The 24,645-nt window shown below is 37.5% G+C and overlaps 1 protein-coding gene across 3 annotated transcripts; it reads right to left on the reverse strand.

Moving 5' to 3' along the window:
* Window positions 1-1,134: 1,134 nt before the first annotated feature.
* LOC131699453 (histamine H2 receptor-like) lies at window positions 1,135-23,196 on the reverse strand. 3 transcript variants are annotated; one of them, XR_009308148.1, is made up of 4 exons: window positions 23,070-23,196; window positions 16,125-17,779; window positions 7,475-7,914; window positions 1,135-2,031 (listed from the first exon to the last, which is right to left on the reverse strand). XR_009308148.1 is itself a non-coding variant. In XM_058996170.1 (3 exons), the coding sequence occupies exons 2-3, from the start codon at window positions 17,252-17,254 to the stop codon at window positions 7,773-7,775; spliced, it is 1,272 nt and encodes a 423-aa protein (XP_058852153.1). In that variant the 5' UTR covers window positions 17,255-17,779; window positions 23,070-23,196; the 3' UTR covers window positions 4,916-7,772. The 3 variants fall into 3 exon arrangements, 1 of the variants encoding a protein (XP_058852153.1); XR_009308149.1 differs by lacking the exon at window positions 1,135-2,031 and adding an exon at window positions 11,480-11,622 and having other exon boundaries at window positions 7,797-7,914; XM_058996170.1 differs by lacking the exon at window positions 1,135-2,031 and having other exon boundaries at window positions 4,916-7,914.
* Between the last annotated feature and the right edge of the window lie 1,449 nt (window positions 23,197-24,645).

Here is a 24,645-nt window from a genome sequence, read left to right on the forward strand (position 1 = left end):
TCTTGGGGCTAATGGATCTTAATGTAAGGTAGACACCATTAAAACCACTGAACAGCCTGATAGACAACCCATATTTACAAAAGGCAGCTGTAGCCTTCTTATTTTTGTTCTTTTAGCTGGTAGCTGTTTACTTTTCATTATTATGCCCTGGGTTTCTACGCTGAAGAAATCGTCTCTTCTGGGTTAGCTTCTTGCCTTCATGCAGTAATATGCTCAATTTTGTTCCAGAGGCCCCAGGGGTATAAGCTAATAGATGCTGCCTTGTGGAGTAAGGTTTACAGTGCCGTATTGATGTTGCGAGGGACTCGGCTGGAAAGAAGCTATTTACTTTACTGTCCCCTCAAGTCTTAACACGTAGCACAACAAAAACTTTTAATACCTGCAAAATGAAGAAAGCCATGCAGACTATTGGTAGGGTGTCTGGAGGTGAGCTCAGGCACTTACAGTAGTCATTAGGAACTAGTCCTTCCCACCACAGACCCTGTCCCTAAAAAACATTGAAATCTATCTATCTATCTATCTATCTATCTATCTATCTATCTATCTATCTATCTATCTATCAATCTATCTCTGTCCCCCACAGCAGAAATTACTTGAAATTGTATTGGTGTTATGGGCAGTCTTGTGGGCAACACCATTACAGATTCTGGCCTCTGCCAATGTGGTTACATGGTTAAGATGCATGCTTGCAGTGTATAGTATGTGGTCCCCAGTTTGCACCCAGATGTGTTACATTAGTGTCCCTAAGAAAATACAGTCACTTGAAAACTGGTAGAGCCACTTAGGAATGGAGATATATTCTGGATCCAGTTTTTTTTTTTTTTTTTTTCAATTGTATGGAATGGGTTTTTGAGATCCATTTCAAAGTTGCTGCCAATCTAAATTTAAGGAGAGAACACTTTTCAAAGCATACAGTACATAGATTAAAAGTGAGATGCAACGCTGTCGAGTCTGAAGAGAAAATGGTCAAGAAATGATAGCAGGCAGAATGTGACTTCATTCAGCATGCAGAGTACAACAATTGTTGGCTGGATTTGTAAAAATGTAGTAGCCCATATGACATAGAACATTTCTGAGAGAAGACACTGTCTATCAGAATTGTTTTTAACAATTTCAAAATCTTTATTTCACTGCCTAATCATCATGCACAGGGTCTTTGGCTTTTCGAAATGGACAAATTCTTACTGAAAAACTAGAAATCTGTTTAACTATTCAGTTTGTTAACCATTTCAACAATCCATTTATCTAAATGGTTTCATACTTTTATGACTATTTGAATCCTATTTAATGCTAGACATGTTAGATTTCCCCAGTTCAATAACATTCATTTCCCCATGTTGTATATTTTCATAGACATTTCTAATTAAACTGCAGTGGTTCTGCTGAAGATATAGCTGACACAGTGTAATGATTCAATCTTCCCATTGAATCAGATCAAAATCTGCTAAGAAGTTTTTTTTTTGTTTTTTTTTTCTCAAAAAGCATCAATTTTTCAAGAATATTTTTGCTTTGGAATACCAACAATTTTATTTTCACAGAATACGTTCTAGATTTGACTGTAAACGTTCTAGATTTGACTGTAAATTTCGTTGGAAGACAATTTTGAGTGTCAAGGACCGTAACCTTGCTGTTAAGCCTTCATTGTCATTAATAACATCTTCATTCTCCATTCTCCAAATTAAAAACAGCACCAATAATTTGGAGTTTTCTTCCCTTGGCACTAAAGCACTACAAATGGCAATTAACGGTTAACAAAGAATAAGTGCTCATCCTAGGTGGAAAGTAAAGGTTTCTGGAGTCCCTGCTTATCAAAAACATCTCTGAAAGGCTCTCTTAAGATGTACGGCCACTTGTAACTCCATGTGCCCTTGCTGTCTCACAAGCCACACAATTTAGAATAACCATTTATTAACAGTGCAAAGATGTTGCCCTCAGTCGCTCAGAGATGTCACTTGCATCGCCACGCTCCAGTGCTGCTGTGGCACCTCCATTCTCAGCTCCTGAATTTTAATGCAGGGCTATCATATGAGCCTGCGGGAAGAAAGAAGAAAATAAAGTCATATTTTTCTTTCAAAGTGCTGAATACCGATAATCTGCATTCTCCGAGGTCAGCTGACATTTCTCATCGAGGTGTCAGGGTGCATTAATTTCTCTAGCAAAGCGACAGCCCAATAATGCGTTTAGAGAGATACAAATCTGGACAGAAATAAGAGGGGTATGATTCTCGTGTCCTTTAATCAGGGTAGAAAACGCAGGATCTGGAAGCAGTTTGGTTCCATTTGCATTTTCACCCAGTGGTCTAAATGAAAACATTAGAGTTTAATTTAAATGTCGATCATCTCTTCTTTGTGCTGAGAGATCATTTTCTTAGCAGGGAGTGAAAGACGCCTTATTCATCAAGATGTGTTCAAAATGTCAATCACCCAGTACGTGTAGTATCCTAGTCTATATGGTAGAAATTTTTTCATTTGTATAAATACTATCTTTGTTTGGTGACCAGGTTAATGCCAGAGACCTCACCATTCAAAGACTGTAACAATGCTCTTCACCCAGTGAAGAAAAACTTATACAGTAATACATTGTAAAAGAAAATAAATTATCATCGGAATCCTGTTCATGAATAATAAATAAAATAGATGAATAAAAAACCCATACTGTTTGTAATAAACAAGACACAAGATACATGTGTAGTGTGATATTATAATAATCTGTAATTCCTTTTTAATAATAGGCCGTGTCTAGCCTGGGAATTTCTGTACTGGGCTGTTCTCTTGAATTGTGGTTTAGAGAACATTTTTATTATTATTATTTCAGCTAAAATAAACAACTCTGTTAAAAGAGCTTGGGGGACTCTGGAATTGATAGAGGACCATAGGTTAGCTTGCTTGCTGGAATGTCTGAAGACATGTGTGAAAAAAGCTCTTTCCACACATTTAGGTAAATACTGTTTATTAATATCACTACCCCTGGCACCCAACTACTCCGAACCACCTACATCTCATAACTCTCAACACATTCAGACCCTCAAGGACATTATCCCATTTGAGGTGAATCGTGAATGCATATGTATATTTATGAGGACATTTAAAACCAATGCTTCTTTAAATTACAGTTCATAATTTGTATAGTAGTATGTAGTTTGTAAGAAACCTGTTTAGATTTATTCGTACAGTAATACTTGGGATTCGTTTCTCGTTGGAGCGAGACGTACATGTATGCTAAATAAATCTTATTCCACAGCTGACACCCAATGATTTGGAGACAAATTGGGATGTAATAACATAGCTTTAGTGCGTCCGTAATAACATTGAAGCTCTATATATTTTCTGGCATACTTTATCCTCAATGTCTTCTAATCACATCGAGACAGACTTCTAGTAGAGACTCATTTCACTTTTAATATTAAATGTTTTACCATTTAGCTTTATAGTCACAGTTACCTTCACTATTTTTCTTGTTGTTTAGAATCACTTTGTTTCAGTCATCATGATAAAAACCCTGATGTTTAAAGCCTCTATAAAGCTCTGTCATGTCTTCACCCTGGTAGACCAGAGTGTAGGCAAACATCTGCCACCCCCTGCAACCCCCTGCCCCCAGAGGATGTAACACATACCACATGTGTTCTTTGAGGAGACTTGTCTGAGTTCTATAGAGTCCATAGGAGTAACTACCAATTTTTAAAAAGTCACAAAAGTCATGACAAACAGAAAACAACATGCAAAGTTAACCCAAAAAGGAAGATAACTGGGATATTTGACACCCATCCCAAGTGGGGTTTTAGGTTTACCCTATTAAAAAATCATTGTGTGGTTCTTTTTTGGCATTGAATTCTATGAATAAACCCTGATTCCCAATGTGAAGAACCTTTTCATTACCAGGGGAATGCAGTGACTGGTCACCAAGAATGCCTGACAGTTGTTAATAGCCTGGTCTATCTTTAATCTGATAAGTCTGTGTGGTTTATTTTTAATATGAAAAGAATCTGCATTGCTTCATTTCCTGCTTGACAATAAAAGGGCATTCTATTCGGGTCATTTGTTTACACTTCATTTGCAGATGGTAATTTTCCTATTGGCTGATCTGGCCTGCTCCTTATAACTCGTGTCACTGTTTATTAATGTCTGGTAGCAGTCACTGTGTACTCACAGTTTAGTTTTTTTTTTTTTTTAATGGAATGCAAATCAACTGCCTGATGATTTTATTTCTGTTTACAGACACAAATCACCAATATATAGCATTTTACTCAAAGCAGTATATAATTGGCATAGCAGAATATACTATATATGGCAATAGTTTAGGTAAGTTACATTTTAAGCAGTGAATCATAAGTTATACCCAGATTTTGGGCCGATCAGCTTCATGCTCTAGCAAGCTTCTATCAGACGGCATCAACTGGATCTAACTTAAAATCAATCTGTGCAAGTGCTGGCGACTTCATTTTGACTTGCCTTAATGAAAGCTTAGTTTACATCAATGGACATCAAATACTAAATAAAGCCACAATTGATCCAAATGTATTTTATTATCCACCAAAACCAGCCAAACAATACTTTGTACCAACTAAAGCAACCAATCCTCTACCCGCAACTGCCGAATCGGCCAATGCACGGCCTGTCGACTGGTACTCAGCACCTTTCAACAACAACAACACTGTCCAGACAAACTATAAGCAACTGTGACAAGTAAAAAGTTATTTCTTTAATATATTTTTTCCCTTTAATTATGTAGTGATCTTTTATGAACATTTTCGGGACTATTTTCCTAAAACCCTTCTCGGCAGACAGGCACCCGACGAATCATTACAAGTTCAAGGTAAATCTAGGTTTAAAGGTTTTTTTTTTTTTTTTTTTTAAATAATGAGAAAAATCCTTTTCTAATGGTGATAGTGTCCATCGATGAAGGCCCTACCGTGTGATTCTGACGTTGACATGCACTGGCGCTCTCGCCTTTGGCTCGGGACACAAACTCCAGTCACAGTCAAATACCACACGGTAGACAGCGCCTTGATCAACAGGCATGATCACTTAAATAGAGAGTCCTGCTCACATAACTTTATTCTAATGACATTAGAAAAGCACCAACTGTATATACCCCTGTTTTGGGTAAAGGGAAGTCAATCAAAATGACTGACAACTTTAATCAATATAAGAAACAGACAGGAGGAGAATGAATGAAGCCCAGGGAAGCAATGTGGTTTTTCATTATTAGTCTTCCAGCAAAGCTTTATAAAATAACATGTATTGCTGATACAAATAGATAGTTTAGAAGACGTATTACCTCACTGATGTGTGGGCTCAAATTAAAATAAAAAGCACAGTACAGTAATAGTCAGCCTAGGGGTTGGGGGCAGCCGCATTAAGATGTGATGTGAAAGAAATGGCGAAGAGGGCTTATTTCTTGTGTTATGTTAGTGTATGAAATCAATAACCCTGTCTTCAAAGCGTTTGTGATTTTTAATATACTACAAAAAATAAATACATTTAAAAAAAAATAGGCAAAAATAACTGAGCCACCATTTTATGCCAGCTTTAAAAAAAACATTACAACTTCTCCATATTACAAACTAGTGAAAGCACAACAACTTATAAAGAAGACATTAACAGTAACAAATACAAAAATAAAATTAAAAGCTAAGATATGCATCATTTTATTCTGAAACAAAAAAGAAAGACAAGAGACTTTTGGGTTCTATGTATTTAAGGTTAAAAAAATGCTTTGCTGCTGCAGTCCCTCCATTCCACATGCGGCTGCCATCTGCAGTATAGAAATATTAGTGCATCGGCTGCAGTATTCATAATTCAAATAAAGCCAATAAATACAATATTGTAGTCGTGGCATTTTTAAGATGACCATTGAAATAAGAAAATCTTTCTTTACTTACTGTAGCTAGGAGAAGTGGACCGCTCACAAGTAGAAGATTTGATTTTAGATGCAGGTATTCACTGTTCCTTTACATGGTGTATTGGCTTTCTAAGTACTGTAGCATTTCTTTTGACTGTTCCAGTGTTTCCTATGTGCTGCACTCACTTTATGCTACAAAATTGTGGCTGCTGGCCTTAAAAATGATTCAAATACCTTATCAGTGAAATATCAGGAGGCATGTTATGTCTGTAATCTGTATAAAACAGAATCTGAAATAATAGCACCTGACAGCAGATGGCAGCAGTGTACTAGATTTTAGCTTTGTATTGTATAACAAAAGATTTTACACAAGTGTGTTCTATGTGCAAAGTGTTTCCAAAACCCTTGCATTTTATTTTATATATATATATATATATTAATAGAGAGAGAGAGAGAGAGAGAGAGAGAGAGAGAGAGAGAGAGAGAGAGAGAGAGAGACCATTTTTGTTATGTTCTGCTAGTTATTGTTTTCTTTTTTTACATATTCTGCAAAGGGCTTATCAAAGAAGTATATGCCTTGATGATGGCTCAATTCAGTTACTTTTAGCTGGGGTGGAGTTTAGGCATAACGTTTTTTTTTTTTTTCATGTAAAAAGCATGTTAAATGGGCTACTCTTGAGGCATCAGCCCACTTGATATGTTGGCTGTAGCTCACATCACAAGCAAACACCATCTGGGTACTGTGAAAGGGGTACATAGACTTCTTATGGTCTCAGTTCCATTAATACAGGGAAACGTTCACAATATCACTCCTGTTAATGTCAGTAGCGACAAGCTCCTGATCACTTGGGGGGGAAAAGGGCTAAGATTAGAAGTTCATAAAGTATGTTGCTGTCCTGTATTGAAATGTACCCGATGTTTAGAATAAAGAACAATGCTGTGTGTTTGTTTACAGCTTTCCTAGGTTTTTCATTATTACAATGTTTGTACATTTACAGAACAGTATTTTGATGACCTCTGCAAAGACTATTTTAATCCATGTAGTACTTAGTACTGCATTTTAGTTACACAGCCCAACTGGAATATTAGTTGTCAACACTTCTTTTAGCAGGTTATTAGGGAACACCTGATAAAGTGAACCCTGCTTACTGCCATCATTTAAGCTTAGTCCCTTTAAAGTGTTATTACATGGGAAAACAGTTAAAGGAAAACCAGTAATTATTTAAATAAATACCACAAGCCCGCAGGTGCCCGTCCAGACCACAGGGGTCGCTGGTGCGCGGTGAGCCGAGGACACCCTGGCCAACCTAAGCCCCCCCCCCCCCACCACCACCCCCGCCCCCTCCCATCCATGGTCAGCAGTGGAATAGCCCGGACTTGAACCGGCGACGTCCAGGCGATAAGGCGCATCCTGCACTCCACACTTCACTCGCCTTCACTCTGGAGCCCCCAACATTTCCTTTTATGTTCGTTTGTTGGCATTCACTGTATCAAAAGCAACAGCAGATAAACCTCAGAGAAAGTGCAGTTGTCTGGTACAAAAGGGCAGGATGGTAGCCTAACTTTACTATGTGCGAACAGATTAATGCAATGTACAGAGCGTTTAAAATGTCTGCAGGTAGACTCTACTCACCTTCATACTGGTTTACTGCACTTAAACAGCAGCTGATCTTCAGGGGATTTATTTATTTATGTGTTTATTTATTTATTTATTTAGTTAGTTAGTTAGTTAGTTACCATGACAAGATTCATTTGATAGCAAGAAATTAGCTCAAATTGGAATAGTTCAATTCAACATCCACCATGTTCTGGAGTCCTGTTTTAAAATGCGTTATGTTCTGGCATTCTGTAATTCCAAGATTCCCTCTTAAAAGATGAATTATGTTTTTTTATTCAAATTTTATTTATTTTCTGAGGTTCTGTATTAAGGCTCAACCATCTTCTGAGACTGTGGGCTCAGCTCCATTCTCCTCAAAGATCCACCTGTTCCGCGCTGGCACTACCTTGGCCAGCCACACGCCCTGGCAGAAGGACAGGATCCCCATTGACTTCCCACAGGAAACTGGCAGATCCCTGCAGCAAAGAGAAGACCTTTAGACTTACTCAGCTCAAGCAAGTCATGACCCATTCTTAACAACCATGCATTTTAAAAATGCTGCAGCCAGCTCTAGAATAAATAACATTATGGGCCCTATTCACAAAGCTTTTAGTCGTAAATGATTTAATTAATGTTTTTAACAATAAAAAAGAGGTTTGATAACCACAAAAGCTGTTATACCACAGCACTCAAACAGGGCATACAGTACATACACTGATAACCATGTTCAACTGATTTGATACTGTATGTTATCAATTAAAACAGCCTGAAATAAAAAAAATCAAAAATCTATGTGAATAGCATTGTACTGTATATCACACTTATAGATAGATCTGTAGAACAGTGGTGACGTTTGCCCCATGGTGGCCCCGTGCAAAGCCCGATTCTGATGCCTCTACTCCCTCTTACCAGTAATATTACACTATGATACAATGACTTTCAAACAGGGCAACAACGACACTGTTAAATGTATTGCATTTTACTACAGCAATCGCAAAAAGACACACTCACAAAGACTGTTAGAAATGAACCTTTTGTGCTTTCGCAGTGGCAAAGTGCAATTATACCTGAACAAAAAGCATCTATGTGTTTGTAATGTGTCAAAATTAGTACATTTTTAAATGTCTTACCGTTATTTGCTTAAATCGTGGATTACATGATTACGAGAAGCATACTGACATACATTTGGCATGGTTTTTAACCCCAACACGATGTGTTTTTTCTGTTTATGGCTTGTGGCGTATCAATAAAAAGAACTGTAAAATGGCTAATAAGTCATTCATTCTGGTGCAGACTTGAGGTGACAGTAAGTTTCTCTGCGACGCCAGAAGCTTCTACTGGTGCACTCGAGAACGATTCATTTCACAACCAATAACTGTAGTTTGTGTAAACATTAAAAAACATATGATACTAACTAGACCCTCCTTCTTCTTTCTTATTACCAGTGTTTGAAAGACCTACAGCAGATAGAATACCGTTGCAACAATATAAAACTATATGTATTAATAAAAAAACCCAGTCATTTCAAAGGAAAAGCACATTTTATACATAAGAGTAACAGCAAAATGAAAGAAATGAAAAATAATGTAGACATTAAAAGTAAAGAATACAGTAAATAAACAGCAAATAGCTCGCCGAGTTGTCTGGCCTGCGCTGTGGCTGCTGGATAACCGCATAGCATTTTCGAATTATTTCAAGTGAGTTGATACTAGTCTACAGTCTGCTGAAAAAATCTTCAGATATTATTGACACAGTTCTACAAGATGTTAAAAAAAATCATAACTACCAAAAATCAAAAACATACTGGGATCTCGCTCACAAAAAGAACAACTGATGATTGGAAAGCCAAATTTAGTTGGCTTGTTATTGATTACAATAGTAGAGAAGATGGCAAACAGACAGCAGAAAATCTCAGCCTGACTATCTGAAAACATGCACCTTTATACTTTGATAGGCCTATCAATATTGTAAAAAATATAAAGCTATACAAATAGTGTAAAGCACAGTTATAACGTCATTGTTTAGTTTATTATGACTACATTTCTCCTGACTTAATTCAGTAAATTAATCCTGTGCAAAAATGTCACCAAATAATAAGTAACTGTACTAATTGTGACTTATTTTAATATAACAAAAATGTACTACTGCAGTTCGTAAGCAATTTAAAATTACTACTGCTGACAAATTTCTGGGAGTGATGACTACTGACTGAAAAAAATAATATCTAGAGCACTGATTACATAAGCATTGGGAAGATGGCTTGTGCTTCGCCCAGTGCTTCATTAAAATGAATTGTATTAAAGTAGAGCATGGGATGGATCTGTATAACTAAATTAGCCAATTGGATTATTTAACAGTAGGTTTCCAACTAGACCAAATCAATGTAGCCAAACAGACTGAATCAGGCCGCTAATTATGGCATGGAGCTGCCCTCCCTTGGAGTCCCAGACTGCTCTAGCAAGCCTGGAGGAAAGAGCAGGATGGAACTGACTCAACAACCCACCTGAAATAGGCTCTGCCACATGATCATTGAGGAGAAGCTCGATATGCAGTATAAGGGAGTATTCAATCATTTATACCGAGTTGATAACACTAACATCAACACTAGGCAGAAAGATATCTACATCATCAGATGGAAGGAAACGCAAATGGATGGAAACGCAGATGGATCACATTAGTTTACTATAAAGCTACGTCTTAGTTGGTGCTTATCTTGGCGATAGCCGAGTTCAAATCAGCATGAAGTTTTAACATCTACTCTCATGTAATGGAAATCATTATATCAACATAAAAAAAATATGGAAGAACAATCTAATTGCATGCATGCATTGAGTCTCGAACAGCGTGGGAGGGCTCTAAATACTGATACACTGTTGGCTGTGCAACACACATATTCAAATTTGTTTATTTATTGATTAGCATTTATTTTCCTAGGGTACAGTACCTATCTGTAACATGTTATCGAAGTGTCTCATTTCCACAGTGTAACCTTAGAGTCTTTGTTCAAGGTCACTTGATAATGAATGAGTCAGTGAATGGCAATGGTTTCTCTCCTGGAAAGCAGGACAGATAAAGGAGAGAGAGTGGGCCCTGCCAAAGCACAAAAACCCTTTCAACATTGCAATTAGCAAATTACGGTAACTCACAGCAACCACAACTTGTGGTTTCAAATACAAATGATCATTTCGGCTGTCTAACCCAGTCAATGAAATACTTGTCAAAAACTGTCAAGCCATGCAAGCATGTTTTTCATAAGTCAATTTCGTCTGGCAGACCTGCTTCCACCCTTATCTGCCTACCCAGTCATTTTTTATTGCAATTATATGTTCTTGGAACTTGAATGCTTTAAAACATTTAATCAAACAACATTGATTTAATTGAAGGTCTCAGTATGTAAGAGTACCATTGTACTGAACATTGTCATTGTCATTGTCATTGAATGTATTGTTTGTTTTTGCCTTTTTATTCATGTTAGCCATTGAAATAGTGATGAATTCATTTTTGGCAAAGAGGATTTCTACTTCACACAGTCCCAGATTCTATTTTTTCAACTTGTCAAGTTTGGTCACTTCTGCTTAAGAGTGGGCAATTAACTGTTTATGCAAAAGAGTAGATTCAACCATATATATGATAAACCCTTACAGTCAAACTCGCAACCCTATTGGCTAATAGACATGTCCAAAAATAGTTTGTGCTATTTCCCAACAGTCACTCTAGCAGTCAAGAGTTCAAACATTATTCTCCTCACAGATTTAACAAAGCATATATTGACTGCAATAAAACCCTCACTGGTCACTGTATAGGTCGCTTTTTCAAGCAAAAAGGAACAGTGTTAATATGGGTGTTATTAAAAGTATAAAAACCTGTTGCTTTTTCAACTCTCTGGGCAATGATTTTCCACTATACAGTAAGCCTCAACTTAGTCAATAGAATATATCTCCTTGAGCGAAACTGCCCTGGGTGCTGTGATTTCCAGTGCCAATAACAGGCTCTTAGTTAACCCTTTCCATGTGCAGAGTTACTGAGTTTTGTTATACTCACCGCCATTCTGAATATGTTTTTTTTTTCTGAATACAATGCGTTTCAGCCTCCAATCAGTTTCATGGTGGGCTTGAGACCAGGAGCCATGAGGCAGGGCCCAAGAGACAGATAGGCTGAAGCAGCTCTAAGGGGCAGACTCTAAGCTGGAAAGGGTTAAATAAAGAAAAATCAAATAATAATAATAATAATAATAATAATAATAATAATAATAATAATAATAATAATAATAATAATAATAATTTTAAAATGATTATTATAAACCATGGGAAATACACCAATCACCATTAAGAGTTTGTCTACATTGCAGTACATACTATCTTGTGTATATAGGTCATCCCGTGCATGTAACACATGGCACGTTTCTCAAGTTAAAAAACTAAAAAATGTTTTTTGTCTAATAGTAGTTCCTGAGTACAATCTTAATGTTGTGTGATTTATAATAAGGTTGTACGTTGCTTGTACAGTGTCTCTTGTTATAACAGAAAAAAAAAATGTTCAAGACATCCTACACACAATGTATTAACTTTACGAGAGATTGATTTAAATATGAGGATGATTTTTTCTATAAAATAAGAGGGTCCAGTGATGACAAGCTTGCCAGTGCTGTCACCTTTATGAGCAAGTATGCGCTGCTAAACTTTAATGAGCATAAAAAGAGTGCCAAACTATTTAAAGAAGAAATAAGTAATGAAATGAAATAGTTATTTTTAAAAACAGAACGTAGAATTGATCATGGTAGGTAAATGAAAAGTCTGAACATTTCCAGGTACTCTTGAGAACCCAGGTGACTCAGCCATGACACAGAGTGTGTTCTCACTAAACATGCTGTTATATTACCTGCCCTCATTAATGTGTTTGATCAACACTTCAGGCTAATGCTGTGCATACAGGATGAGAATGAGATGTGTTCACTGGCCAGACCTCCTCTCATGTTGAAATTCCTGGATGCAAAGAAGGAATTTTAATGGTAATGCAGAGGTGGCAAGCATTAGTTATGTTCAATATTCATGAGGTCAAGAAAGCAAGGCCCTAGATTTCAGACATGCTTGGCAGAGGGTCTTCTTTATCTGTGTGGTTGGGGCCACTCGGTATGAGAGTAGGGCTAATCACAGTGATTAGTGATTCAAGCTGATGACTGTTTGAAATACATTTTAGCATCTGTTGGCACAAACAGTTTTTTTGCTGGGATATTTTATTCTCAAGTACATTCCCATTTGGTTTTCAATCAATAAAGCTTATGTTTAATCAGAGTGATGTTTCAGTGTTTAAAAAACACAAATTAAAAACCACCTTGTGCGGGTGGCTCCTTTTGGGTTTTATTTTAATATATTCTTTGTAGTGTCCATATTTATATATGCCGCTGGTAACAACAATTTATCTTGCCTGTAATTTTGTACAGTACCAATGCAAAACATTCTCAAAGGCCCTTTTTTTTAAACACCACATGTGCCGTTTTAAAGAATCGTCTACCCTTTTTAACTCTGACACACTGATGTCCTTGGAGCACCATTCTGACCTGCCTGAGACAGCCAGAAAACACCGGCTGTTAATCACAATGAGACAATGTGACTGGCCGCTGATAAAACAATGAATATGGCCTTTGATTGCGGTTACCGCTCAAGAGGTCAAAGTGAAACAATCTACAGTATGAGCAAACAAGACCCTCGCCAGGTTTAAAACAGCAGTGATAGGGTGTGGCTGATCCATGCTACGAATCTCATGGATTTCAAGGCGTCTACAGGACCGGCATATAAAACTGAAGGTTGAAATCATGCTGGCTGTATCATGAAAGCCAGCTACACATTAGGGGGCACAGCGGGCTGCTAATTCACAGTCGTTTACTGCTTTTTTAGATGGACTTGAATCCAGCTCAAGTGAAATGCGGTTGACGGACCCAACTTAGTTGCCAATAATCCACTAGACATAAGGCTCAAGCTGGGTTAAGGGGGAACGAATAGAACGTAATACGAGAGGGGGGAAAATCCCCAAAAGTTTGGTTTAGAATGGAAAATGGCATGAACCTGCTTTTATATTATCTTTATTTTTACAGTACAGTAATTCTAATGCATGGAAAAAAGATAGCATGCTCTGTAAATATAGGAGTTCTGCCAATAAATAGTGTACCAGGCCTCTCAAAAGATTAAAAGATTGATGCTTAGGCGGAATAGAAAATATTGCAATTGGTTGCTAAGCTACTTGTGTTCTTTCTTTTGTAACATGCCACAGTACAGTATGTGTCAGTTATATTCCTAGTTGTTTGTTACTTGTTATCCTAAATGCTTTCTAGAAGTCTCTATGCTTTCTTCACTGGTCAAAGTTAGTCCCTTTTCAGTTCAAATTAAAATGTTAGGAAATTGGTAACATATTTTGTAACTACACTATATTTACACATGTTGTTGTGTACATATTATGTAATTACCAGATAGCATTATGTGTAAGTACGGTGAAGTCAATGACACTTGTTGAAAGAGTTAATCATGTATGTTTAATTAAAAATATATATGCTCGTAAACGAAAGACAGGCACAGTACAGTAATAGTGAACAGTGCTGAATGTGTAATTTAGTTGAAAAAACAGAACCTGCTGTAAAAATACAATGTGATTTATGAGGATGTGGGATGAGGTCAATAATTCCCACAGTCAAAATTGGATGTATTTGCAAAAATACATGACAAAAATACATAGCAGAAAGGACTGTGTTTTAAAATAAGTAGGCTTCAATTTAGATGTACTGTAGTTGGTTTTGTTGGTACAGTACTATATTTTACCATAGAACTGAGTAAAACATAAAAGGCAATGCAATTTCGCCAAAGATACAAAAAAAACAACAACACAGATTTCAGAATTAAAACGGTATCCAAAGTCAGTATTCAAAATTGCAGAATATAGTGCTCGATAAGGCCCTAATGTCACAGTTCACTTGCAAATGAAAATGCACAAAAGCAACTAAAGATCACAGATTTTTTTGTTAAATACATCACAGTATCTGAAACTGTTTAATGGTTAACTGTTTTACACTACAGTAGCTGGTCTCGTTCTCTTTGTTTTTGCTGCATATTCGTCAGGTGAAACTGGAGGAAGCGCTGTGTAACGTCACAATAAAGACTGATTTGTGCATGCAAGAAAAAAAAGCATGGGCTGTGACGGATAATCAAATAAATTGTAACATTGAAGAGTTGGGCTTTGTATTAGAAAACTGGTGACAGAGTCGGCTAAGTTCATTCATTTGTTACATATACTGTATATATATATATAATGGGAATTGATTTGTTTCTTAATACAAGGATGATAAAACACGACTGATGTGTATCTGAGTGTCGTATATCCAAGTGATGACTGTATGCCTTGCAGTGTGTGTGATGCACTGTCTTTATGGATTCCATCCCTTTGTTCAAAGTATGTATTCTTTGTCTATGCATTACTACTACATCCTGTTTAAAACCTGCACAGCACAGATCACATGTAAAGTGGTCACATGCTATCCAGTGAAATGACCTTATTATTTATCATGTGGCAGGATGGCTTGCAGTGGTGAGGTGTGGTGACGTCACGGACCAGGAAGTAACTGAATCAAAACAATGGATGGGCGGGTGAAGCTGAATGCAACGGCGTTCAGCTGATTTATTAATAAACAAAACAAAATGAAAGATTTAAACAAACAACAAAACAGAAACAAAATGGCACGAGGGCCAAACGAATAAACAGACAAACAAGTAAGTGTTGTGCTGGCTAATCCAGCACATTTTAGCAATTGTTTTTATATTCTGTCTCCTCTCTATCTCCCGTACCTCCTCTCTGTACACCCCAACCCTGCAACACGGACAGCTGCAGGTTCTTATATTCTGGTCGAGGGGTTAACTAGCTGTTAATTATCTTATTACCCCTCGGCCACAGTCTGCACGCATTTGGTAAGGATGCATGACTGTCAGCTAGTTAAATAATAAGTAGCTGATCAGTCATGCATCCATGGGTTTTTAAATTATAAATATAAAAAACAATAACAAAAGACGCTGCGCTTTTATCCGCGCCGCAAACAAAAATACAAATAATAATAAATAGGGGCGGGACACTCCGCATATGCATTAGCATAGCATTTTTATCCGACAAACCAGCCTGAATAAAAATGCATATCTGTTATACCATATCTAGATTGATTAACTAGCCAGAAATGGACCTTGTAAATGTTAATATTTCTGGGTTTTCATGGGGGAACAAACAGCAACAGTTTTCAACAAGCCTTAACATGTTTTACAGCAATCAATGCAATATTGTAGTCAAATTCCAAACAGATTGACTGAGTTTCCCAAACCCATGACTTTATGAGATCTATTGTTTTTTAGAACCCATTCCACCAATCAATTCTATTGTCTGTGCTTCTGCAGCTGTGTACTATACTTGCTGAGCTGCTTTACATTCAATGTGCTTTTTCCAATTCAAATCCAAACCTTTGTGTTTACCTTTCTGCTTTGAGGCATTTGTGATGTTGCTTGTCTAATGAAAAGCAAACTTAATTAAGCTTTGTGACTAGGACCCTGCAGGACCAAATCATCAGGATCAGCACATATTTAAGGATTACATTGAAACATAAGACTAAGTAATGGCTTAATAGGACGCACTTAGTGTTAAGCCCAGTGAACAGTATTACCTTTCTGCGGTCTCATGGATGAAGGGGTTCTCCTTTCCATTCCTGTCCTGCAAGCTTAGTGCTCTCTCCTCAGGTAGGCTCCCCTTACAGTCGGAGCTGTGTTGTTGGTGACTACCCCTGGGGAGCTCTGCTCGGCCCTGGTGAGAGTGAGGGGGGGCTGTGGCTGGGCCCACTTTGTGGCAGCGGAGCAGGCTGCTGTAAGCAGTGCGGAAGTCCCGGTTCAGAGCTCCGTACAGGATGGGGTTGAGGGCAGAGTTGGCATAGCCAAGCCACAGTACAATGGCAAAGGTCATTTCATCCACTTCCTCCTCACTCAGACCCTGATAGGTGAATACGGTGAAGTAGGGGAACCAGCAGATGATGAAGGCCCCCATGACGGTGGCTAGGGTCACCGTGGCCTTGTGCTCTTTCGCGGGCAGGGAACAGTGGTTACTGAGCGAGGAGGAAGCGGTGCAGCAGTTGATTCGCTTGGCCTGTTCCCGCGCGATCTTGAATATGCGATAGTAGGTGCTGCACATGACAACCAGCGGGAGGTAGAATGTGCCAACACCGTCTACGAGCACGTAGCCCTTGTTCAGCTCGAGCCTGCATTTGTCCTCCTCCCCTTTGCCCTTGTTCTGAACTGTGAGGTCCGATGTGTTCCACCCCATGTGGATAGGCAAGAAGGACACCATGAGTGACACCACCCATATGAACCCCATGGCCACAGCCACACGACACGGGGTCACCAGCATGGAGTAGCGCAGGGGGGCAGTGACGGCATAGTATCTGTCCAAGCTGATCATGAAGAGATTAAGGATGGAGGCAGTGCACAACATGACATCCAGGCTGGTGTAAATGTTACAGAAAGTGGCCCCAAATGGCCAGCTCCTGTGCAGTTCAATAACAGCAGAGAAGGGCAGCACTAGCAGTCCCAGGAGCAGGTCAGTGGTAGCCAGAGACACGATAAAGCAGTTGGTTAAGCTACGCAGCTTGCGGTTCATGCCCACGGCTAGGCACACCACCACATTGCCGCAGATTGTGAGCACGATCACCGCTCCAAGAATGAAGCCAACCATTACTGTAGATAACATGCTTCGTTTAAGGCACAGGTCTGTAGCGGCCATGGTGCTGTTCAAGCATTTTTCCATGCCTTGCAACTGCTATTGTTTACCTCAGACCACTCTTAGATTGGACATCCCAGTTCTCCACAAATTAGGCATTTTGGCTTCAGTTTGGGGGTGTTTATGTAGAGGTGCACACTTTATCCTGATGTAATGCCTTGTCAAAGGAGGGAGGGTTACTCTTGAATAGGGTTATTACTGTGAGAATTGACTGTAGTACTGAATACTGTCCAAGAGGTCATTACAAATTCCCTTCTATTTATTTGCTTCTGTTGGTTGCTTCCAACTAGAATTTCCCTAGAAATTACTGGATGTAAGGCATTTTTTTTTTAAATTTAACGGTGTTCCATGTAATGGTGGAAGAATCAACAACGACATTCTGTTTTGTTATCTCTGCTCTGGAAAGAGCAGCCTGTTTCTCCACTAACTGGTATCCAAGGCAACAGACTCCCTCACAGTCTGCCTGGGTGCGGGTGGAGGGATAGATGGCTCAGTGCCTCAACATGTTCCTTCTGTCTTGCTCCCAAAATGTGTGAAACAACCTCCAAACACCTGCAAAAAAAAAAAAAAAAAGAAACGTGACAAATGTGTCACATGCGCAGAAATATCTCCATATGATTTTTTTACTTTATTTTTTATTGAAAATCCTGCCAAGTTTTAAATTGCTCAGCCAACACAGTTGTGTTTACATCAGTCTTTAAGTTTTGTAACATTTAATATAATATTACAAAAGTAGCAGAACTTAGTGATTGAGGTCCCTAAAGAGTGAAGTTCTCCATTTTGGATTTCAGTTCACTTAAGACTGAAGTCATTTAAGACATTGCCTCTAAATATTCAGTCATGCTTTATTTAAACAGGATTACAGACACATTGGTTACATAATTGCATGTACACATGTCTTCTCTTTTTTTTCCTAAAAGGAGAACAAAACTAAATCATGCAAAACAAGAAATACTAGTTTTCTTATCTACATTATGAAGCATGTAAAATTTTGAAATTACATTAACTTAGCAACATCATTATTGCGTTCTACTGTGCGTGCTTGTGTTATACAGTACAGGCACACAAAATATTCTTTTCATGGTTCAGGCTAACCAACTTCCTGTCTGCTTCTCAGTGATGATTCAGTTTGTGAATCACAGGAGTGCCTGAACTGGAATCGAATGACCAGAAGTCTAATAGAATTCCTATTTACGGAATGATCTAGAGATTTTTTTTTTTTAAACGGTTTTTAGATTTATCTTGAAAGATCTGGTATTTAAGATTGTCATATCCAGCACCCAATCTGATTTTGGAATCTGTCCCTTATTCTTCCAAATCAAACTGCATACTGACTAAGCAAAGTCCATAGTTATGCCACGTTTTTAAGATCTTGAATTCAGCTTATTTAATGTATGTTTAAATATACTTTCCTTTCAATACATTGCTATATAAATAGAATACTCCAAGGACGTTCATGGAGTGCTGTGGTTATTATTATTATTATTTATTTCTTAGCAGACGCCCTTATCCAGGGCGACTTACAATCGTAAGCAAAAACATTTCAAGCGTTACAATACAAGTAATACAATAAGAGCAAGCAATACAATAACTTTTGTTCAAGCAAAGTACAAGTGTGACAAACCACAATTCAATAATACAATGTGGTTATTGCTGTCAGAAGGATAACTGTAATTCAGTTAGTGTCTGTCACTTTCTGAAGCTTGTAGTAAGGTATTATAGTATTAGAATATTAGAATATTAGAATATTATAGGCTATATGTTTCAGCAATGTAGTAAACCCTACAGGATTTGATGCATACTGGTACTGTAGGTTTTCAATGCATTTGCTGTAGCCTATCGTAGTGGTCAGTGCTTTAGTGGTATTAATGTAAATAGGCTTTTTCATTTTCCAGAATATAATTATCATAAGGAGATTCACCATAAGGATATTTAAAAACTGTAAAGTACCACAGTACCATTCCTTATTCACTGTGTATTTGTGTTGAAGTTTTAAAGGGCAAATCTCCAGACATTTTTTTTGTTCTTTTTCTTTTTTCCAGCTCCACCCTCCATTATAACAGCTTCACAGCGATTACCCGCAATAAATTGTATTTGCTTTGGAAAAGTCAACACATTATAAAATTGTTCTAAAGATTCCTCATGTTTTTTTTTATATTATGCAGCATAAACTCTGGAACTACAAACAGAGTTTGGCTTGAATCAAGGGAAAAAAAAAACTTTATTTACTTATATAATTTGCACAGACCTGTACAACACATTAACGCCGATGTTGGTGATTGGGCTCTGTTTTGAATGGGTGCTTTCACTGCTTTAAGTGTTCTGGATAAGCTTGCGAGACATTAATCCTCTTTTGTGGGGATTCAAGGAGATTATTATGATAAAAAAAACACTAAAAATAATCCCGGTAAGACTTGTGGCCAGCACTGGTGCAGTTGTAATGACACAGTAGTAGTAACTATATGGAAGTTACATCAATTGATAAAACATTTGAATTAAATGAAATTCATTAAAAAAAAAAACTTCCATCATGGACAGGGCCAGCAATTTGAGTTACTTATACTTTTTACTTATATCAATTTAATATTCAGCATTAATGGTTATGTCCTCAAAACTATTTACTTCTAATCATCATTAGAAAAAAAAAATACGCAAAGAAAAATACTCTTAAATATATTCTAAAAATATTCTAAAATATATTTAAGACTGTTATAAACCCCAGCATTAATGTCTGAGTTATTTATTCCTCTTTTGGTTTCTTTATTGGGTTAACAATCACATGCAGAATACAAAGTCATTTCCTGGCTATTATTATTTAAATAGATAACTCTTCTTGTTCAGCTTGTTTGTTTTTAATCACAGAGCTACGTGTAGACCTCACATGAGAAAAGGTCAGCTACAGTCACACTTCTTATCTTAATAGATTTAGCATCAACAGACATGGTCTTTAGAGACACTGAACTTGTTTCATTGCTGCACTATTGAAAGTCAGCTACTGAAATAAATGGAAATAAATTGATATTATCATTTTTTTAAGAATGTATTTTTATCCAGAAGTAATTAAAGGCCTTTGAAATGAAAGCTAACATTTCCCTATTAGTTAGGCAAAGAAATGTACAAAACCTTGTTTGCAGTGCCTTAATCAGATACCCTGCCGGGAAGCTGACAGGCAGTAAATCAGTGAGAGGAAGCTGGTGTTTGGTAGTGAGGATTTTTTTGCTCTATATAAACCGCACGCTTTATACAGTAAACAGACACATACAGTATGGACACATACGGAGGTAATATGTACACCAGTTAGGCAAAAGCTAGAAATGCTAGCAAATTGTCCCTTTTCACTTTAAGCAGTAGACGTTGCCAAGCTCCATACTGAGCCCTGAGATCGGTAGCCTGTGTGTAAAGACCGATGTAGCACTTTCTATGGGTCTCCAGCCAAGATCACCAACAAAACAAGGCCAGGATTCGAACCAACCAGCTCCTGGCCGTATGACTCGCCCCACCATCAGTACAGCAGGTGCGCCTCTGTACCCCAGAAGCACACTTATGTGTAAATTGGCTGCAACTCTGAACTATCCAAATAAGGTGAAACAGTGTATAAGGGCCGCTCGCCAAGCTGAACAATCTACTTTATTTAACAAAAAGTTTGATCGATGTGGTGCTGGCTGCCCTGACCAGTGTTTATCAACATTAAAGATGAGGACCAGGCCACCGCAGAGGGAAGGCAGAGATTGTGATCAACAGTACTGTGGCTTGGACTGCAGAGTGAGGACTGTATGTAATGTAAGTATCCATGTAACAGGAAACGCAAAGTACGATTTTATTCAACGAAGAAGCTGCAGTAGATGATTGATTTAGAAAACCCGCAGGTTCCCTCTGGTCAACAGCCCTTTAGTGTCCCTATTGAATACAGTTCAGTATGTTGATCTCAGCCAGACAATTCAAAACCATATAGAGAACTCAGTGCTGGGGATCTGAGAGCCAGCAAATATAATACAGTATACAGACCTTAGTCGGGAGAGCTGAGAATCAGCAAATTCAATACAATATAGAGAAATCAGTACTCGAACTGCTAGTATAGAGTATAGTCTGCAGTAGGTCAAAAATACAGAAATATCTTAAAGCTACATCTGATGAAAGTCAAGGCACTGGGTTATTGCTTATCTTGATTGTTTTCTTTATTCGTTCATGCTCCTCAGAAATTCCTTAATAGAAATAAGACCACATATTTGCACTTGATAAGTAATGATAGCTATCATACATCTGATTCCAGGAAAGTTATCTGATCCATTGACAATTTAAGGTTTTGTGAATAGGACACAAATGGTGCCTCATCAAGTTCTTACATCAAAGTGTAATTTGCACCATTCTTTGTAAAAGGAAAATTAAACTGTTAATGTACCAGTAACAGGCAGTGCTAAAGTTTACTTCGGGGAGTGTAAAGTGTGCCTGAGATGGTTTTGTAAACATTAATAAATCTGGTCTAATGTGCCTTTTCATTAGAAAGGTTTGCACAACATTCAAAAGTACAATTACATTAAAAGAGGAAGGAATCTTACTCAGTTTAATGTGTGGTGTTAACTTTGTGATGCTAAATCACAAAGACATAAAGTATATATTTTGACAAAATGTATGCTAAAACTTGTTAGAGGATAAAACCAAACAGGACATGCATTTAAAGATCAAGTCTATCCTGTTTCTGCCTGTAGATATATTTTGAAATGACATTCCTCTTGGCAGGTTAAGAAAGGCATTCCGTGGAGTAAGCATGCATTATTCTGGATAATAATAATAATAATAATAATAATAATAATAATAATAATAATAATAATAATAATAATGTATATGAGATCTTTCAGAAAAAATATATTTTTTCAATGTTTTTATAACAATGTACTATATCCATGTATACCATTCTCACACTTACTGCAGGAAAATTGTAGAATAAAACTGTGTATCAGAAATGAAGCAAATACAGTATCTATCATTCGGAAGCCATAAAGTCAGAATGCCACAACGTGGCACGTAAGATACCATATAAGATGTTTATGAAGGTGTGTTAACATGCAGTACATATACAGTAAGGATTACAGAATGTAATAAATTAAATAAAACTACAAAGACATGTGTGATACAGAGTTGTCTCTTCTCTAAGGCATGACATGTATGTAAACTTTGGGGGCAATAGCAAGAATGAGGGCTATCTTACTAAAGTAATTAGGACTCAAGGGTGAGAATTGAGGAGGAACCACTAATGGGGCCTTCAAAAGCAGAGCTCTTATTCAAAATGAATCACTGGGACATTAACCACTTTTAATATTCACTGCTGTAAGCAATTATTTCTCTCAAAATCAGCTACCTGAAGCTTTAGAAATGCCACACACACACACACACACACCAACACAGAATCTGTAGAAAATAGGAGTAAAGCTAGAAAGTCTGTTCTCCAGTGGCTCAGAAAGTGTATTTCTGTGGGAAGATGCAAATTTCAGTATAAGTGCCCAATTCAAACATTACATTTTGTTTTATTAATAATCACCCTCATAAAATTTTATCTTAGAGTTTATTCTCTCTGCTTTACTGTTTTAAAAAAGAAAAAGTAACCATGCTTTCTCAATGCGACTAAAACAATGCTATACAGTATATAATGCTCTAAGACAAAATCTCTGAACAAATTCTTACTTTAACCTATTGTTTTACAGTTATATATCAAGGATTTCAGTATACTGTAAGTTGTAGCCAAGCTCACATATTCACTCAAATATATAGACACCTGTAGCATACCGATACAACATCTATTGTAGCCTTTTTCACCATCTCTTAAAAAACGGAGTCAGTCCCTTACCTTGTAAAGTACACTGAGCCAGTCCTGCTAGTCCAGTGATACTCAATATTGCTTCTCTATGATGTACCCCCAAACCCCCCACTTGCAGCTTTCCCAAGACTGGAGCAGTTTGTGTATGTGTGTTTAAGAGGAGATAAGCCTAGTGAGTTAGAGCCAGTCCCCTAATACTGTAAATTTCACTGAGCTCAGAGAAGGGGCGGGATCAGCTTTCACAGTCTTAATACACACACACACGCACACACAGAATGATCCTGTGCATACAAAGGATTTACACTACATAAAATGAATATGTTTTCAACTTTTTTCGTTTATTAGCTTTTTTGTTATACAGTAGGCTATGTGTGTATAATAATCTGCAAGCAAGTGCAAGGGCTGTGTTCTCTTAAATAAATAGGTTGCAATAGCGTCCTCTTGTAGAGATGCTGTCTAGTAAATCCATATGAAGATGTTCTTGTTGAATTTTACAATTTAAACAGACACGGCAAGCTTGACTTATAAAATCTTCTTTAAAAAACCTGTGCTTCGTTAGCATACTTCACCAGCATGGTCACGGGAAACATCTTTGCGTCTATGGAACAGAGATGGGAGAGTTTGATCAGATTATTTCATTTGAGTGCAGTGTTATGATGATACTATACAATGCCAAACAGATCCAGCAAATTGAAAAAATCCTGAGTTTAACCTCTAAATTCCAGAGGTGGGTATAGAGATGAAAAAACATTCCCTGAAAAGTAAATCTTTCAGCTTCCCCTCCAATTGTGCAGGCAAACCATGCATGTGAAATAGATGGTTCAAATGGGAACTCTGTCTTAATTTACCATGTACGAAAAGTGGTCTTGGTAAATTGGATCATTAATTGCCAATGTATCCACATGTATTAAAGCACAGTTGTGTCTGTGTTTCCTGGGGAAAACCAGAGGCCAAAAATCATCCTGGTACCAATATCTAAGAAGATCTACCTCAATACCTTTACGGGGAGACAGTTTTTGCAGCGTTATCTCTCTGGTCCTCTCGTCTGATTATCTTTAGCATAATTGTTAACTGCATTTAAGAAAGTGCTGTTTGAGCATCTCTATTCTGGGCACTGCTCTGATTGTGTGTATTGATTTGTGTTCATGGTGTAATGATTTGGTGATTGCAAGACCAACTTAAAAGTTTAGTTCAGGAGAGGAACTTGTGGGAAGAGGACAATTGGGGGTGTCTTCTCATAGCTTTGCAACAAAAAACACATAACCTTTATAAAAGGCTATTGTTGTTTTGTGTCTTGTTTTGTTAATAAATAAAATTGTGTGGCTGTTTTTGCCTGCCTGTCCATTTGCCGTTGTGGCACAAGAACATACACCGCAGATGCATGACACAGGTAGGGTGAATCACAGGGGGATAAGAAGCCTCTCAGTCCTTGGAAACCCTCTTTTCTGTACCAAGCCATTCACACACACACACACACACACACACACACACACACACACACACACACACACACACACACAGCAGCCAGTTCAGTTTTAAATTCTTCCCATCACTTCTGGGAAATGTAAATATTAGAAGGGTTTTTTTGTATTTTCTTACACTAATT

This window comes from Acipenser ruthenus, chromosome 22, assembly GCF_902713425.1.
Source record: "Acipenser ruthenus chromosome 22, fAciRut3.2 maternal haplotype, whole genome shotgun sequence".
NCBI classification, from domain to species: Eukaryota; Metazoa; Chordata; class Actinopteri; order Acipenseriformes; family Acipenseridae; genus Acipenser; species Acipenser ruthenus.

Bases quoted from the DNA above. Each gene is read 5' to 3' on its own strand.
- LOC131699453 (XM_058996170.1), bottom strand. From the start codon at position 17,254: ATGGAAAAATGCTTGAACAGCACCATGGCCGCTACAGACCTGTGCCTT. The intron at 7,915-16,124 runs GTAATACTGTTC...TCTTTGCTGCAG, and splicing joins ATCCATGAGACCGCAGAAAG to GGATCTGCCAGTTTCCTGTG.